Below are 16,183 nucleotides of genomic sequence, written 5' to 3'. Positions count from 1 at the left end.
AACATGTTTAGATCGCTCACCTCTAATTCCCTTAAGCAGGGACAAAGGGTGTCGACCAAAGCCTTACAGCATCAGCCAACACCTCAGACAAGACTCTTGAATAGTCTTGTCGAGCAACAGGGCTCGGGCCAGTCGTTTAGCTCCAAGAAATATAATTCCACTGTTATCCCACACCAACAGAGAAACGTGGGGAATTACACCGTGGCTCCTCCCGAGCTTTCTAACAACAGCTGGCGTTCATATACTCCGGAAGATTCGAATACTCATCGGGATCTGCTTGCGTTTGACCAGTGCTTGTTGCAAAACTCCACTTACGATTTGGCTACCGGCCGCATAAGCGGTGGGGTTGACAATTTTTGGGCAGCTGTTAAAAGAATCATCCCCTTGTACCGGTCTCTCGTTCACACCGGGGAGCTGGACGAGAAGAGAATGGGCGAGTTTGTCTCGTTGCTTAGAAACGGACTGAGAATCCATAGACTTGAACTTTCGAAGCTCAAGAAGAACTTGGACAAAGATTCCACGAACCCGATCAAGAATATTCACTACCTTCTTACATGTGCCATTAGAGAAGTTTCTTACAACTTACTCGACGGCTCCATTACCTTGAATGCTCATGGCCTGACCCATTTATTCAAGGCTTACAAGGATCTGGGCTTTACCTTTGAAGCTGTTCATATTTGGGAGACTGGTAAGAGCAACCCAAAGCTATACCATTTGTTCACTTCTGAGCCTGTCTTGGGATCGATTTTTCCGTTCTTGGTCGAGAGTGGCGACTTTAATTTCGAGGAGGTTTGGAGCATGTACGAGAAGATTAAGGCGGGCAAAGGCCGAAATGAAAAACTGCACAACGAATTGCAAGTGGGCATGATCAGGGTTTGCCTGTTCAAGGGACGTACTCAGGATGCACTGAATATTTTTCAACAGCTGTCTTCCGACGTCTATTCGAGGTTTATTTCCAAAGGTATCGAACCTCCTATCAATGTGAAGAGCTATATGACGATGGCTCACTTATCATTTATCGGCTTCAGCAAAGATATTGATACTGCAGATGTGTTTTTCAAAGATGCCGTTAATGAAAGTATGCCTTATTTGACGCCTCTCCAACTGAATTTTGTGAAGAAGTACCTCGCCAACACCTGGGAGGTGACCCAGGATTTTGAGAGAGTCAAAAGTATCTGGCTCACAACATGGAAGGACTACGAAACAAAAAAGACTTCGAACTCCTCTGTCTCATCATCCTTGAATGACTCGTTCTTATCGATCTTTTTTGCCAAGAATCCGGAATTTTCTGAGCCGGTTTTCCTCGAGTTGCAACAGCTCATTGCTGACTACACATCGATAAGGCAGATTGACGAGCCTTTTATTAACGTGTTGCTCTCCAAAAGTACCATTTGGCGCAATGCTCGCACTTTAGAATACATCTTCAAAATAGCACAGGACAATAACTTTTCAAAAACGAACGTCTTTTACAGATGTTGTCTGAAGGCATGCGGTACGGTTGACATTGGTGCTGAGCAGATTTTAATATTATTCAGACAGTTACTCAGCTTGAATGCCTCCACTGGAATGAAGTATATTGCTCATGCAGACTGGATCGCACTGAGAGACGCTACAATCAATTCTCAACAGTTGTACACTTTCAGTGATCCAAACTCCCGAATTGATATTTACTTCAAACTTTGGAAACTGTGTGCCCCATACTTCATATCGTTGGCAAACTTCAAGAACTACATGTACAAAGATATCAGGCTTAATTACAATTACTCTCAGATTTTCCAGCAGATGCCAAATATCAGAACGGACATCGAACTTCCTGAAATCGCCCTATTTAATAGAAACGTCGCGATCGACTCTTATATCGGCTACGCATACTAGGTGGGAAGAATACGGATATAATTAGGGATTTTATATGACTTATTAATAATGATATATACCAAGGATAATGTGAAGAACAAATTAAACTATTGTGATGGAGCTAATCCTGTTGCCATCAATGAGGATTTCAAAGAGACACCTGCCATATCCAAAAAGCTTTGTTAATCCCCAGTTCTTGTATTCTTCGTTTTCTTCTGCGTTCGTGCTGGATGTACTCTCGTTCTCTACGGACGTGCTGCTGTCAAAATTGTCCTCGTAATCGATAACTTCAAAGGCATTATCAGAATTTATACTGAAAGAGTTGATCTCATACTCTTTCCTGTTTAAAAACACAAACTTGTTTTTCAACTCACGGGGTAAAAGCTTCTGGATTTCGTCAAATGGTTGATGGCTGTACACTGTGTCCGTTGAGGTCAGGGATTCAATCTTGAAATTAAGTTTCTCATATTTCAAAAACTCTAGAGAGTTCTCGACATTGCAATGTATTGTAATCTTTGCGAGGATACTTGACCCATTCTTTATCTCGTCAAGCACATAAATTAAATCCAGTCCGTACCGGAAGTAATTATGGATTTTGTATATTTTGATTCCCTTAGAGCCATAGCTGGTGATCTCTCTGTATTTTAGCAGGGTATCGTCTGGGGGCCCCAATTTGGATGTAATCTCCTGCATAGTAGAAACTCCAATAACAAGAGTAACCTGGGCATATTCGGGGATTGACACGCTGGGTCTCGCCTGCAAATCAATGGACGCGTAGCCCATGGTGTTTTGAGGAGCATGACTTGACGGGAACAGTTCAGATAAATGACGGACTTTGCTAGTCATATTAGTATCCTCGATAACATCCCGAATTTTCTGAGCACCCTCGTGCCAGCTATCTCCTTTGAAGATGGCGATGGAATAGCAATTAATATCATAGTTGTTGTTATTAAGAGTCCTAATCAGGTCGTCGCTGCCTTGATTCAGAGCCACACCCTCGATATTGAACAAAAACGCAATGCCTGGATATGAGAGTCGGTAGCTCTTTGACGCTTCATCTTTAGTTCCCGGATACGTCGGACCGAATATCTTGTTGTATATATGCTTGAAATGAAAGGAAGACATAGATTCACCTTTATATTTGTACTCAACTCCATAATTGCCCACTTGGTTTATTTCAATAAGCAGCAAAACCTGACTGCATGCATCAAACACGAGGTTGATATTCAACTTGGTCAGCTGAAGAATTGTAGTTTTTGAATCGTTGGCATAGATAAAGCGAATGTCATTGTGCATACCATGCTCACGAAGTAACAAGAATATCTGATAAAGAGTCCTGCCCAATTCAATAAATCCAAGCCCTTCAGACGGTTTAAGGTCCAAGGTGAATTTACAAAACGGAGCCATGTCACTGTCGTTAGATAAAGAATATTCCCTTTTCTTTCCCCTAAATAAATCCTCGTGGCTTATGTAAACTTCCTGACTGGCAGATAAAAATCTTATCTATTGAATGACAACCGTTATTCCTCATATGGACTTCGATGTCGCGAGCCCGCGACTCAGCGCTGATTTCAAGCTGGTACTGCTTGGGGAATCATCTGTAGGAAAGTCGTCAATACTACAACGCGTACAAAACGGCACATTTGACGACACAAAGGCCTCCACTGTTGGTGCCGCTTTTGTGTCCAAAAAGGTCAGCAAAGACAACGGCGACAAGATGGTTAATCTGCAGATTTGGGATACCGCTGGACAGGAGAGGTTTCACAATCTCACTCCCCTGTACTACAGGAATTCAAATATGGCATTTATTGTGTTTGATATGACTAGTATAGATAGTTTCAGGAAGGCTGAATATTGGATAAGAGATTTGGAAACTTACAAGAATGACAACAACTCTTCTCTCAAGCTTGTGCTTGTGGGTAACAAATGTGATCTTGTGAAGAGTGAAGGATGTGCTTTTGAAGACGAAATACGCCAGTTTCTCAATGTTAACCCCGAGATCTCCAAATATTTCAAGGTGAGTGCGAAAGAGAATGTTGGCCTGGCTGAACTTTTTGAGTATGTTGTTGATAGTGTTGACGATGAGCTATTTCATGAATTCTCGGCAGAAAACAATGGAATTATTGATCTGAGCTTGAAAAAACAGCAGCCCAGTAGCTGTCAATGCTGAGAGCAAGAAACAGAATTGTGAGTGAGATTTCGACCCACATCAGATATCGAACCTTCTTTTGGGATATCAGCACTCCCACCAAGACAAACTGGAGATTATTCAGCGCCGGATATGGACACAGCCAGATGTTGAGCAGAATTTGAGCTATGTTTAGGCCAGTTTGCCATAACGTTCTTGCCAAAGCAAACTTCTTGTAGCTTTGCTTGGCAAGCTTGTTATGGATATGTTCCATCTGTAACATTACCTGCTCGCAGGTTGGCCGACTTTTGGCGTCAGGGTCACACATCAGTCTTATCAAGCGCAGATAATCTGGCAACAACTCGCCTCTGCGCAATTTGTCCATGTCTTCAAACAGATTGCAACTCACAATTTCCTCACGAATCGCGTTTTGGTCAGAAGACTTGAATGGCAGCTTTCCAAAACATATGTAATATAGTATCATTCCTAATGAGTAAACATCTGAGTAATAGGAAAAGTCATGCAGCTGTCCTGGATCGACCTCCTCAAACAATTCTGGAGCACAGAACTCTAGTGTACCTGTGCATCCTGTGGAGTTTCGTTTCGAGTTTTCCATGATTGACTCGCCGAAATCGCTAACCACAAGATTTGGGATCTGTCCTAGATCGTCGACAGAGTCGATCGGCTGGTAGTCGTCTGGAAACTTAGTTTTAAACAAACAGTTTGAGGGCTTAAGATCTCTGTGAAGGGTCTTTTGCTCATGCAAGTGATGCAGTCCATTAAGGACATCTTTGAAGATCTTGTAGATTTCAAAGTTATTGAGGTAGCGCCGGTCCGTGACTGCTCCCTTTATTCCCTTTTTTTTCATGCGACGACGCATTTTCTCCAGCTTGATGTCAAATTTAGGCTGCAAAAGGTGCTCTATAAACTGCTCGAGTGTGCCTCCATCGCAGTACTCAAACAAAATGAACACAACAGGAACCTGCGGTCCGAAACTGCTGATTTGATCGACCTCAAGCCACACGTGATTATATTTTATGATGTTGGCATTAGTGGTATTGGATGACTCTGTAAGACTGTAAAGAAACTTGACTTCATTCAAGATCCGTACTAAGTTCCCGAAATGATTGCCAATGGCTATTTTCTTCAGGGCAAAAATCCCCAGTTGCAGATTGAAAAGTTTATGCTCAACTTTGAGCACTTTGCCGTTAGACCCGTTTCCTAGATCTCCCAAAACAGAGAAAAACTTCTTGAAATAGCCCTGGTTGATCAGCTCCACAGGTATCTGGTCTATATCAGCAGGATGAGCCTGGTGAATTAACGTAGATATCAGCTCCTTGTTGGATTCGTTTCCGGAGTCTGCTCGAGCTAGGAGCCTGAAATAATCATTTCGTAGAAAATCAGACCCTGACGACCTTCGAGGAGACTCATTCGAAGAGGGCGGGTTGATATTGCATTGGTAGCCGCAGTCGGGACAAACAAACTCGAATTGAGACGGAATAGACCTACGCCTTCTGCTGTGAGAACCATTAGATTCATCGTGGTCCAGCTTGACAAGCTCCAGGTTCTCAGTCTCAGAATTGTATATCACAACCGAGTTCAGCGATTTATTATGGTGAACAACGCTCAATAGCTTGTCGTTATACCGTACTATCGACATACACTGACAATACAAGTATATAAGGTGTTATGTCTCGCATATATGTGACCCCGTATATTCTTTAAAGGCCGGGTAACGAGGTTTTTGCATTATAATGTACATTACAAGTTTAGCAAATAGTCCGTGTTTTCTGCTGGCTTGGAACGGAACAGAGTTGTTGTGGATGGTGATTGAGCCCACAGTGACGGACTTTCCAGTAAGTCGTAGTCTGCTTCCTTGACATCGGAGGACTGGCGCTGTTTTCCGGCATCCCTGATTATCTCGCTCAGGGAAAGCATGTGTAGCAGCTCTGTGTCCAGGGTCGACTCTATTGCGGGCTCTGGTTTTCTCGCAGATGGGACGCTATTCTCTAAGTTCTGGACTTTTCTTTTCAGCTGTCTGTTTTTCACCAGCAAGTCCTCGCATTCCTCCTCTTTAGCTCTGAGCATATTTTTAAGTTTTCTGATCTCGGTGTCCTGCCTTTCAATTACGGATTCCAGCTTTTCTGTCTTGCGCTGCAAAAGCCGCTGGTCTCCCAACTTCTGCTCTAACTGTCTGTATTCCCTATTTTTAGCATCAAGTTTGGCCTCCAGCCTTTTCTTTTCAATTTTCCAAGACTCGCTTTCCTGTATGATCTCCTCGTATCTTCGTTGGAGCCTCTCGATCCGCGACCCCTGCTCATTTTCGTTCGCACTCAAATCTTGCTTACGTCTCTCAAGCTCGTCTCTCTGCATCTCCAATTCTCTTCTTTCCTCGCCCAGCTTCCGTTCCAGGAGCCCGCGTCGGAGCCGCTCGTCCTCTAATAACCCTTCCAGCTTGCTCACTCGGCGTCTAAGCTCCTGCAATTCGACCTTTTCTAGTTCGAGCCCTGGACGAGCATTGACGTTCTCTTTTAGTGGTTCTTCCCTGCTTCTGATTCGCTTATTTCGCAATATCCGCTCCTCCTTCTCTTTGAGTTGGCGATTGAGCTCCGCGCTGAACTCTCCTGCTTTCTTTTCTCCCTCGCTCGAAAAAACTGTCTGATCAGGCTGGAGTTTTCCACCATTGTAGAGCATATCTGTTAGCTTCACCTTTGCGTTTGCCGCCTGAGATTTTCTTAGTTCTAACGAGTCCTCGTCGTTCTTTTTCCTAAACCAGTCCATAAATATTGTTTTTGTTTGGGGTGCTGGATAAACGCGTTTGTGGCTGGTGAGGCCAGATTTTTGTGGCAGGAGAATAAAGCTTTTACCAGCATATAAGTTTCCGCGAGTTCATGTGCATAAGCCCAGAGACCTGTGGATACGTTTGTGGAGCGGGAGAGACTAAAATCGGCAAGGTGAGCCACATCGTGAAATCAAGTTCAAGTCTTTTAGGCCTTTGAGAAGGGCAAATAAAGAATCACCAGTCCGAACCTCTGTCTTTGCTTATTTTTCAGAAGATGTGAATGTTATAGCTCTCCTCATCATTTCCGTAGCTTCAATTGATGTGCTTGTTTAGTGCTACCGAATGCATCCCCTTTTTTTGCTCTCCTGCAATTTTGCCCCACCGCTTTTCTTTTGCGGAATTTCGTCCAATGAAAATCGTCCAGTAGTCCAATCGTCGCGTCGGACGTTCTCCCCCTTTGTCATTTTTAATCGCTTGTTAGTGTCGCCAGCATATCTTCCGGCTTTTGTTTTTATCAGGACCTTCGAACCACCGCTTTAGCTGTTTGTCATCATCGTTATAGCTTGCAAAGCAGTCACAAACAAACTTGTTTCAACACGCTACCATCAACTGGTATTATTTCTTCAATTCGACTATCGACGGGACTACTGAAAACATAAACAAACAATGTCGAATGAAGACGAAAGGATTGCGCAGCCCAACGTGCCTAACACGTCGGAACACCTCAACACACTTTTCTTGACCCAACTCAAAGATTTGTCGGAATCGATTGCCACCTCATTCGACTCCATTTCAAACTCTTTGGCAGAGCTGAGGAATAAGGCTGGCTCCATTGCAACTCTTGCTGCCACGCTCTCAGATACGTACGAGTCCAACCAACAACAAAATGGAGGTGATTCAAAGATATCGGCGAAAGATATTGATGCAAGACTGATGATGTTCCAGGTCGCACAGCAGGCACAGAACGGTCTTCCGAAACATGGATTAGAGCAGGATTCTCTCGGTGCCGTCAAAAAACAAAAGACCATGTCAGAATCTTTGCAAGATGACGAGCTGGACCATTCAGGGAAGTCGTACTCGAACGACGCCAACTTGCCCGAGGTCGATCTCAATTCTAGAGCAAAATCCGTCCAGGATCTTTGGGAGGAGTGGAATATAGGCTACAGAAATCAGGAACCGTTGAAATCGCTCGAAAGAAGGTACGGTACTAGGTGGAGACGTGGAAGGATTGCCAAAAGTGCTCAGAGAAGAAAGAAGGTGATCGAATTCATTGAGAGTGAGGCTAAACGGAACCCTGGCGTCACGGAAGAAGATGTTGTTCGGCTGCTGGAGAATTACCGGATCAAGAAAAACAAAGGTTTATTCTGGCTTTACGGGTCGCTTCCTAATCACCTGTTCAACGCCAACGGAGAACCTATCGAGTTCCTCCCAGATGGAAATGACGTGCAGTCCAAAGACGAAGGGTTGACCGACGACTCTGAGGCCACAGCAGCCGCTGTGGCAGCTGCTGCTGCGGCCGCCTCAGTCAAACACTGATCCTTTTAAATATCCACCAGCTTGAATTTTCTCTATTTATTTCGGCTTTGAAGTGTATACGAATTGACTAATTGTACTTATAGAACTTTTAAAATCCAAACGGATTATCTGCGGTAGCATTAGCCAAATTGGCTCTTTTGCCAGTAGGTTGACTTTGCAGCCCAAAAGATGTGGAAGGGGCATTGCCAAAGCCCACTCCAGTTGGCTGCGACGTTAAAGGCTCATTGAACGAAGAATTGAAGCTGGTTGGTGGGAGCTGGCCCATGCCATTCATATTCATGCCCGTGCTGAAGTTCGCAGCTGGGTTGGACATGGTGTTGAATCCAGCATTCATACCGTTCATATTCAGGCCCGTGTTCATGTAATTCGTACCTGTTGGGCCACCGAGCGAAGTTTGCGCAAACATGTTGCTGAGTTGGTTCATGCCGAATTGGCTCTGAGGAACAAAGCCAGTACGTTGACCGGTCAGCCCATTTTGCAATCCGGCAGGCTGTGTAGGCAATGTTCCAGTCTGAAGACCGGTTTGCAAGCTTGGTTGAAAGCCTGGTTGGAAGCCTGGTTGGAAACCTGGCTGATATCCGGATTGGAAACCAGCTGGTTGGCTCAAGCCACCATTCTGAAACCCGGTCTGCTGTCCCATCACACCGCTTGGCATGAGCGTCTGCTGGCCAAAAGCACCTGTTGGTTGACCCATCAAACCGCCAGTTCTCATAGTAGCCTGCATAGCCGGGAAGCTGGTCTGCAAAGGCACCAGATTACCTCCAGTTCTTTGCATTCCTCCTGTCTTGTTAATCACCAGACCCGTTGGCTGCAGAGGCACCAAACCTCCCGTGGGCTGAGGCTGAGCAAGAGAACCGAAAGTGGTCACAGGCATGAAACCACCTGTCTTTTGAGCAAAGGTAGTGGCTGGCATGGCGCCTCCGGTCTTTTGAGCAAAAGTAGTGGGTGGAATGATCTTTCCTGTTGGTTGCAAAGGTATCAAGCCTGTGGGTTGTCCTGTAAGCATAGGAACCATGGTAATAGGCATGAAACCTGTAGGCATTGCCATCAAGGCGCCTGTCTGCATGGCTGTCAGTTGTGGGTTCAGAGTGCCAGAAGTCTTCTGAGGAGTAACAGTTGGAAGGGTGCTGGTCGAACCTGTCGAAGCAGGCTTTTGAGGCGCAGGACCTGAAGATGAAGAGTCGGTAACGCCACTCTTCGTTGGTTCCATTGGCTTGATGTTGACTAAGTCCTGGATCGACCCGGTGAGCTGTGGCGTCACAGTCTTGGATTCGCCCGTCTTAGCAGCGGGTTTCAGCGACCAGGCGTCGTCCTCAAATTGCTGCTTCAGATTTTGGCCGTTTACAGAGTCTGTCGATGCATTTGCCTTGTTAGTCTTCAACGAGCCGTCATTGGTACTGAAAAGGCCGCCATTAGTTGGCTGAGTCGAGAGAGGCTCTGGCTTGCGGTTGAACTTATTATCCAAATACTTGTTAACTCTCAAGATGTCTCCTTCTTTAAGTCCAAGTGTCCTCATCAAAGGAGCATCGATGTCTGCCATGATGGCCTCGTCCATCTGCTCTGTAGTGAAATTTCTCGCATACTTATCACAGACGTTTGCGTCCACGCCACAAGTGACAAAGAAGTCGAACCAAAATTCATACAATTTTTCATTGAAAGGTATTGCTGAGCTCTTAGGTTTTTCTGGAGCTGCAGTCACAGCTGGAGCAGGCTCTGATCGTTGAGGAGGTGATGGCTTTTTGTCCTTGTAAGACTCCAGGGACATACCTGTAATTCTTTCCACAAACTCCAAGTCCTCAACAGACAACTTCTGAGCAGCAACAGCGATCTTGACACCATTCACTTTATGCAAATGGATCTTACCATCAGAACATCCCAGAAATTCGGCCTCAACCTTGAACGCACCAGATCTGTCGATCCAAGTACGAACACGGTAAGGATTGGGCTTTGAGGAGTCCTTGTGCTTAGACCCGGATTTGGCTCTTTTTTCTCTTTCCCTTTCGTCCGCTTTTCTGATTCTCTCTCTTTCAGAACGGTCTCTAAGCTCCCTCTCTTTGCGTTGTTGGCGGCGTCTCTGTCTTTCCAATTCCTCTCTTTCAATAGCCAATTCTCTTTCTGCCTCCTTTTTCCTCTCCTTCTCAGCACGTTTCTTCTTAGGACTCAAAGACGAGGAGGAGCCTTTTCTGGAAAAAAGAGACCTCAGACCAGCTGCCGCAGCAGATCCAGAGCTTGGACTGATAACCTTGACATAGTTTGAAGGGACCACGCCTTGTTCTCCGGTTTCTGCGTTCTGCACCATCCACCAGTCCTTGCTCTTTTTGTCGTTGATAATGTTGACGGTGTCACCCTCAAAACAAGTAAGCTCATCCGGAGAGGCGGCCTCGAAGTCGTATATGATCTTTCCTTGTTTCTTCGTATTGGGAATTGATGCCTCCTTGACATCTTTCAGGGCACTCATAGAGGCCATGCCCTTGAGATCGCCCAAGATTGACACAATGGCCTCGGCGGAATCTTTCGTTCCGGCATGTAACTCATAAGAAGCACTTGGATTCTTGAAATCTAGAAACACATGTTTCTTCTCATGGCTGTAATTGATCAAATCGTTGATGCTCCAATCTCTAGAATCCGATGATCCACTAGGGGTGATAAAAATCGACGAGTTGCCAATTGCAAACGTGGCCTTCTTTTTCTTCCTACCGTCAATTTCATAAACCGTCCAGGTGAAAAAGTCGTCCTTCACGAATGCATCGTTCTCCTGAGTGGTCGGCGCACCATCCGAATACCGAGACTCCGCATAGGTATCGGAAACCACGCTTCTTCTGGAATTAACGGTGCTGCTTCTCGGTCTGGAAGGCATTGGAGGAGGCGCTTCCTCGTCTGGAGAAGGCGCAGACCCGGTGAGATTTGGTCTGACAGGCATCTGTGGAGCAGGAGATTCGATCGATGGAGCTCTGTCTTGACGTAAGTCGGCTTTCTGCGGAGGAGGAGGGAAGTCTTTCAGAGCGCTATTAGACCCATAAGAAGACACCTGTGGCACTTGAGAGGTAGGCTGCTGAGTCTGTCCCATCTCTATGTAATTAGCAGGCACAAATCCGAATTGCTGACCATTCGAGCCAACAAGAGTCCAGTTTTGATCAGACGTATCGTAAACGTCGAATTGGGTTCCTTCAGTGAAAGAAAGCTCTTCTTCTGTCTGTTTATCATAGTCGTACAAGGCTGTAGCATGACCTATCACCTTTGCCGGCTCGATGTAGGTGCTGGGAACCAGCCCTGAGGGTTCTTCGACGTCTGCGTCGACGACTCTCTTTTTCACTTTCCACCAGTCATCTATATCGGATTTTTCGAGAAGATAAAGAAGATCATTCTCCTGTATGGAAAGCTCCTCATCGTTCTGAGCCTGATAGTCGTACAGAGCGACATAGACTCCCAAAAATACAGAGGCCATGTTTTATGTCTAATAGTACAGGTTGAGGTCCAGTTGTTTAAAAGGGGGTTTCCAAAATTGCAGGCATTAACAGCGACTATCGACGCAGTGGTCTTTCCGGACGTGAGGTCGGTTGGTCGGTCGACGTGTCACTGCCTGCTTTTTTTCTTTTTTTATTTTCACGACTGGTTTCGCTTTTCACTTATCTAATCATGGAAACGACAAGCACCTGCACTGCCTCCTTCCTCAAGGATTGCTGTACCCAAAAGACGAAAAATCTAGCCCAGTCATGCATATGCAGCAGCCATCCCAAGAAGATTAAGGTTGTACGGGAACTGGTCACGCGGTGCACGGATGTGCATGAATCCACTCCTCCCTGCAACAATAATTTGAGATCAAGATGATCCGTAATATTTTAACTCACCCGTGCAAACCGGCTATTGGGAACAGGAATTTTCTTTTTAGGCGAGGCGTGCAGGCTAGAACAGAGTGTTCAACAACGAAAAAGTCCAATGAGACATTAATTGATCTTCCTTTTTTTAGAACGGCCCATTAGTTGCTACAAGTATAGTATAATTCGCATCTCTGATCCATCGTATCTCCTGGCGCTCACATTATGGTAAGTATTATAATAATTGCGCGCTGACTCCAAAGCAATTCGACTATGACAAGTCCACCGCTCCACGCGAAAAGACGTCCACCCTCTCTTTGAACGAGTTCTCCAAGAACATCAAGGACCTCAGTCAAATGCCCCGGCTATCCCCTGGCCTAATGTCCACCCCTACGGCGCAAGTTTTTATGTCTCCGGAAGGAGCAGACAATTACACACATTACACCCATCATCATCACAATTCGCTCTCCTCTCTCAACTCTTCGATCTTGAACCCGACCCCTGGCTCTCTGACCCATGGCGTCGGCGGAAGCAGTACTACAATTTCGGATATATATATCGGCGCTGCAAATGCCACAGCAGAACCGCTTACTCCTCCGGACTACTTCACCCAACAGCCTGGCACTATGGATTCGCAGTCTCGGAAGAGCTCATTTTCCAACACTATCTGGAATCAGCCTCCCAATTTTAAGCTCTACTCTCCATGGGGGTCTTCTAGCACCAATGCGCTGGGCGCTGCTTACAATATCCCCGAGCTCGACAGCTTAGGGCTTCCTGCCACCATTGATTCCAATTATGTCCCGGCTCCAGAGGAGCCTGTACAACAGCAAAAGCTTACCAGAAACCGCTTCATGTCATTTCAAGGCCCGATCGGCGTGCCTTCGTTTGAAAAACAATTTCAAAATTTGACTATATCGCCACCACAAGGTGCTCCACAACAGAGTTCTCGCAAAAGCATATCCTCGTACCCAACGGTGCTAGACGACTCCACCGATATTCTGGCCTTGTCGAAAGACCAGTTTGGCTGTCGTTTTTTGCAGAAGAAAATTGACGAGGATTTTGGAGAAAACTACCCGTTGATCTTTAAAGAGGTCCACCAGCACTCAATAGAGCTTATGATGGACCCTTTTGGTAACTATCTCATACAGAAGATCATTCTCAATGCGAGCGCTGAAGAGCTCAAGCTGATTCTCACCAATATCGCCCCGCTTATTCATACCATCTGCAGAAATCAGCACGGCACTCGTGCTTGCCAGAAGCTCATTGACTGTCTTTCGACCTCTGGCCATTATCATCTGTTGCAGAACTGCTTGACTCCGCACGTTGTCGATCTAATTCAGGACTTAAACGGCAATCACGTGGTCCAGAAATGCATCGCCAAGTTTCAGAATGACAACTTGCAGTTCATTATTGACGCTATCTGTAACAACATAGTCAAGATTTCCACCCACAAGCACGGCTGCTGCGTTTTGCAGAAATTGCTAAACAGGTGCAACCACCAGCAGGTGTTGCAATTGGGCTCTGAGATCGTCGCAAACTCGTACCAGCTGATGCAGGACCAATTTGGCAACTACGTGGTCCAGTTCCTGATTTCGTTAGACATCCCGTCTTTGAACTCTGAGCTCGTGAAAATCATGGTGCCCTTCATTAACGACCTTTCCACTCAGAAATTCTCCTCAAACGTGGTGGAAAAGTGTCTCAAGATTAAATTCGACCACGGCTTCAACCCTTTGGTGGACGCTCTTTTGCAACCTCAGGTTTTGGGAGTCCTGGTGAAAGACCAGTTTGGAAACTACGTGGTGCAGACCGCCATGGACAATTCTTCGCCCGACAACAAACTGAGATTCGCACTCGCCATCAAGCCAATGCTGCCGATGGTCCGACACGCATCATTTGGTAAGCGCATCCACAATAAGGTTATGGGCATCCTCAACGATGCCGACAAGAATTTGGAGGGCACATCTCAACTGTTGCCTCCTATCGATTTGCAATGCGTGCGTCCTAGCGACGCGGAAAGATTTTTATGATACATGGCTTATGACTCGAGACGAGATGGTTTGTGACTACTTTGGAATATGGTGTATTTTTTTTTGTATGAACATGAGATTTAGAACTCTATCCTAGTCCTTTCTACGCTTTGCACGCTCCCATGCACTGAGTCTCTTGCGCTTCTTCTCGGTCGTCACGTCCCTGGAGTTATCAAACATGCTCCAGTCTTCTCCAAAGAACTCGTTTTGTTGCTTTTTGCGCTTTTCCTTTGCGGACATCTTTACTTGCGAAGCAGGAAGACGAGTGAAATTCTCTTCTTCGTAGCGTTGAATTTCGGCCTCCTTCTCCAACTGGCGCTTCGTCTTCATGTCTCGTCCTTTGTTCACGATCGTAGAGCCAATGGAAGCCTCCACAGCGGGTGCTTCGCTAAGCTCTTCCAAATACTCATCCATGGATTGCAGGTTTCGGCGGCGTTTGTGCGTAGTGTCGGATTCGGAGAACGTCTGTGGAGGTAAAACGGCAGCAATTTTCGGTGGACGGTACTTTCCATTGTCCTCTTCTTTTTCCGATGTTTCTTGCTTTGAGTCTTTCTTCATGAACGCAGATGCGTCTGGCCTGTAGTTTAACCCTTCGTCCTCATCCTCATTGTCCTCACTGTCCTCGCTGGAATCGTAATGCACCATCTCATGCACTTTTTCCCTTACTTCATTCTGCTCTTTCTCTCGACGCTGGTATGCACTCACCAACTTGTCGAGCTGATAGTTGAGTTTTTTTTCTAAAGGTTTGACACCTCTATCTAAGGTAACTCTCTGAACTATGCTATTCTTAACAGCCTTATCAAACATCTCTGTGTCTCCATCTTTGATTAGGCTGATGCGGGATCCAAGAATGACCAAAAGATTATTAATGTATGATATCATGCTGTTGTTCTTTAGAGAGAGCAGGGAGACCCCTTCCACTTCCTGAGAAGACTCCGACTCTTGAACCAGCGACTGCACAAGATCTGGGATTTTCTCAGAATCTTCCAAATATGACACCACGTTGTCCAAGGAGGACGACGTTAGCTCGATCGATTCCGTGATCGATTTAAGAAGCTCTTTCACAGACATGGGATTAAGTATTTTTTCAGATCTAAAATTTTATGCACCGCCGTGACAAAAAAATTTTTAAGTGTATTTTTTTATCTCTTGATATACATTATTCAAGATGCCTCAGAACGAGTATATTGAGCAACACATTAAGCAGCACGGAAGGCGGCTGGACTATGAAGAGCGCAAAAGAAAGAGAGAGGCCAGAGAGCTTCACAAGGTTGCCGAAAATGCCCAGACCTTGAAGGGATGGAAGGGAAAGCAATTTGCCAAGAAGCGTTACTCTGAGAAGGTGGCTATGCGCAAGAAGATCAAGGCCCACGAGGAGAGCAAGGTTAAGGGTCCAAAGAAACCAAAGGAGGACGACGGAGAAGCATTACCTACATATTTGTTAGACAGACAGCAACAGACTACAGCAAAGGCCATCACATCCTCGCTTAAACAAAAGAGAATGGAGAAAGCAGACAAATTTTCTGTTCCGCTACCGAAAGTGCGCGGTATCAGTGAAGAAGAGATGTTCAAGGTGGTGAAGACCGGAAAGTCCAAGTCCAAATCGTGGAAGAGAATGATTACCAAGCACACATTTGTTGGTGAAGGATTTACTAGAAGACCAGTGAAGCTGGAAAGAATTATTCGCCCATCCGCATTAAGACAGAAAAAGGCAAACGTGACGCATCCAGAGCTGAAGGTAACGGTTTTGCTACCTATTTTGTCCGTCAAGAAGAATCCTCAGTCGCCGATGTACACCACCCTAGGTGTGCTCACCAAGGGAACCATTATCGAAGTTAACGTGTCTGAAATGGGAATGGTGACCGCAGGAGGTAAGGTCGTCTGGGGTAAATACGCCCAAATCACCAACGAACCAGATAGAGACGGAGTCGTGAACGCAGTGCTATTAGTTTAAATATTGTGACGGTGTAAGGTTGTTAAAGAGCCACATTTCTTATCTGAATGGGCGTATGACTGACTTTTTTTTGATAATAAAATAGTT

General features: G+C 45.6%; 10 protein-coding genes across 10 annotated transcripts; 5 read left to right on the top strand and 5 right to left on the bottom strand.

Annotated features, from left to right (window-relative positions):
• Nucleotides 1-3: 3 nt before the first annotated feature.
• Nucleotides 4-1,959, top strand: OGAPODRAFT_75975 (uncharacterized protein; the record flags this gene model as incomplete). The annotated part of the gene is made up of 1 exon (XM_018356109.1): nt 4-1,959. The coding sequence occupies one exon, from the start codon at nt 4-6 to the stop codon at nt 1,873-1,875; it is 1,872 nt and encodes a 623-aa protein (XP_018211331.1). The 3' UTR covers nt 1,876-1,959.
• On the bottom strand, nt 1,957-3,334 carry OGAPODRAFT_93404 (uncharacterized protein; the record flags this gene model as incomplete). Its single annotated transcript, XM_018357334.1, has 1 exon — nt 1,957-3,334. Exon 1 carries the CDS (start codon nt 3,259-3,261, stop codon nt 1,957-1,959), a length of 1,305 nt encoding a protein of 434 aa, XP_018211330.1. The 5' UTR covers nt 3,262-3,334.
• Nucleotides 3,335-3,407: 73 nt separating this feature from the next.
• Nucleotides 3,408-5,646, bottom strand: OGAPODRAFT_16118 (uncharacterized protein). The gene has a single exon (XM_018354192.1). It carries the CDS (start codon nt 5,640-5,642, stop codon nt 3,975-3,977), a length of 1,668 nt encoding a protein of 555 aa, XP_018211328.1. The 5' UTR covers nt 5,643-5,646; the 3' UTR covers nt 3,408-3,974.
• OGAPODRAFT_42893 (uncharacterized protein) lies at nt 3,425-3,940 on the top strand (the record flags this gene model as incomplete). The annotated part of the gene is made up of 1 exon (XM_018355443.1): nt 3,425-3,940. A coding segment is annotated over one exon (516 nt), but the record flags the coding sequence as incomplete, so codon positions are not given.
• A 97-nt stretch (nt 5,647-5,743) lies between the features above and the next one.
• OGAPODRAFT_93401 (uncharacterized protein) lies at nt 5,744-6,763 on the bottom strand (the record flags this gene model as incomplete). The annotated part of the gene is made up of 1 exon (XM_018357333.1): nt 5,744-6,763. The coding sequence occupies one exon, from the start codon at nt 6,761-6,763 to the stop codon at nt 5,744-5,746; it is 1,020 nt and encodes a 339-aa protein (XP_018211327.1).
• A 538-nt stretch (nt 6,764-7,301) lies between these two features.
• Nucleotides 7,302-11,770, bottom strand: OGAPODRAFT_16117 (uncharacterized protein). The gene has a single exon (XM_018354191.1). The coding sequence runs from the start codon at nt 11,743-11,745 to the stop codon at nt 8,389-8,391; it is 3,357 nt and encodes a 1,118-aa protein (XP_018211325.1). The 5' UTR covers nt 11,746-11,770; the 3' UTR covers nt 7,302-8,388.
• OGAPODRAFT_93400 (uncharacterized protein) lies at nt 7,303-11,770 on the top strand. Its single transcript, XM_018357332.1, has one exon. The coding sequence runs from the start codon at nt 7,431-7,433 to the stop codon at nt 8,298-8,300; it is 870 nt and encodes a 289-aa protein (XP_018211326.1). The 5' UTR covers nt 7,303-7,430; the 3' UTR covers nt 8,301-11,770.
• A 497-nt stretch (nt 11,771-12,267) lies between these two features.
• OGAPODRAFT_16116 (uncharacterized protein) lies at nt 12,268-14,205 on the top strand. Its single transcript, XM_018354190.1, has 2 exons — nt 12,268-12,343; nt 12,379-14,205. Exons 1-2 carry the CDS (start codon nt 12,341-12,343, stop codon nt 14,140-14,142), a joined length of 1,767 nt encoding a protein of 588 aa, XP_018211324.1. The 5' UTR covers nt 12,268-12,340; the 3' UTR covers nt 14,143-14,205.
• Nucleotides 14,201-14,984, bottom strand: OGAPODRAFT_16115 (uncharacterized protein). Its single transcript, XM_018354189.1, has one exon. It carries the CDS (start codon nt 14,947-14,949, stop codon nt 14,236-14,238), a length of 714 nt encoding a protein of 237 aa, XP_018211323.1. The 5' UTR covers nt 14,950-14,984; the 3' UTR covers nt 14,201-14,235.
• Nucleotides 14,985-15,293: 309 nt separating this feature from the next.
• OGAPODRAFT_86973 (uncharacterized protein) lies at nt 15,294-16,128 on the top strand. Its single transcript, XM_018356853.1, has one exon. The coding sequence runs from the start codon at nt 15,311-15,313 to the stop codon at nt 16,094-16,096; it is 786 nt and encodes a 261-aa protein (XP_018211322.1). The 5' UTR covers nt 15,294-15,310; the 3' UTR covers nt 16,097-16,128.
• The last annotated feature ends 55 nt before the right edge of the window (nt 16,129-16,183 follow it).

This window comes from Ogataea polymorpha (genome assembly GCF_001664045.1).
Source record: "Ogataea polymorpha strain NCYC 495 leu1.1 chromosome Unknown OGAPOscaffold_3, whole genome shotgun sequence".
In the NCBI taxonomy this organism is placed as follows: domain Eukaryota; kingdom Fungi; phylum Ascomycota; class Pichiomycetes; order Pichiales; family Pichiaceae; genus Ogataea; species Ogataea polymorpha.
Note: the sequence above shows the minus strand (reverse complement) of the source record. Positions and strands in the feature narration are given on the sequence as shown.

Bases quoted from the DNA above. Each gene is read 5' to 3' on its own strand.
- OGAPODRAFT_16118 (XM_018354192.1), bottom strand. From the start codon at position 5,642: ATGTCGATAGTACGGTATAACGACAAGCTATTGAGCGTTGTTCACCAT.
- OGAPODRAFT_93400 (XM_018357332.1), top strand. From the start codon at position 7,431: ATGTCGAATGAAGACGAAAGGATTGCGCAGCCCAACGTGCCTAACACG.
- OGAPODRAFT_16117 (XM_018354191.1), bottom strand. From the start codon at position 11,745: ATGGCCTCTGTATTTTTGGGAGTCTATGTCGCTCTGTACGACTATCAG.
- OGAPODRAFT_16115 (XM_018354189.1), bottom strand. From the start codon at position 14,949: ATGTTTGATAAGGCTGTTAAGAATAGCATAGTTCAGAGAGTTACCTTA.
- OGAPODRAFT_86973 (XM_018356853.1), top strand. From the start codon at position 15,311: ATGCCTCAGAACGAGTATATTGAGCAACACATTAAGCAGCACGGAAGG.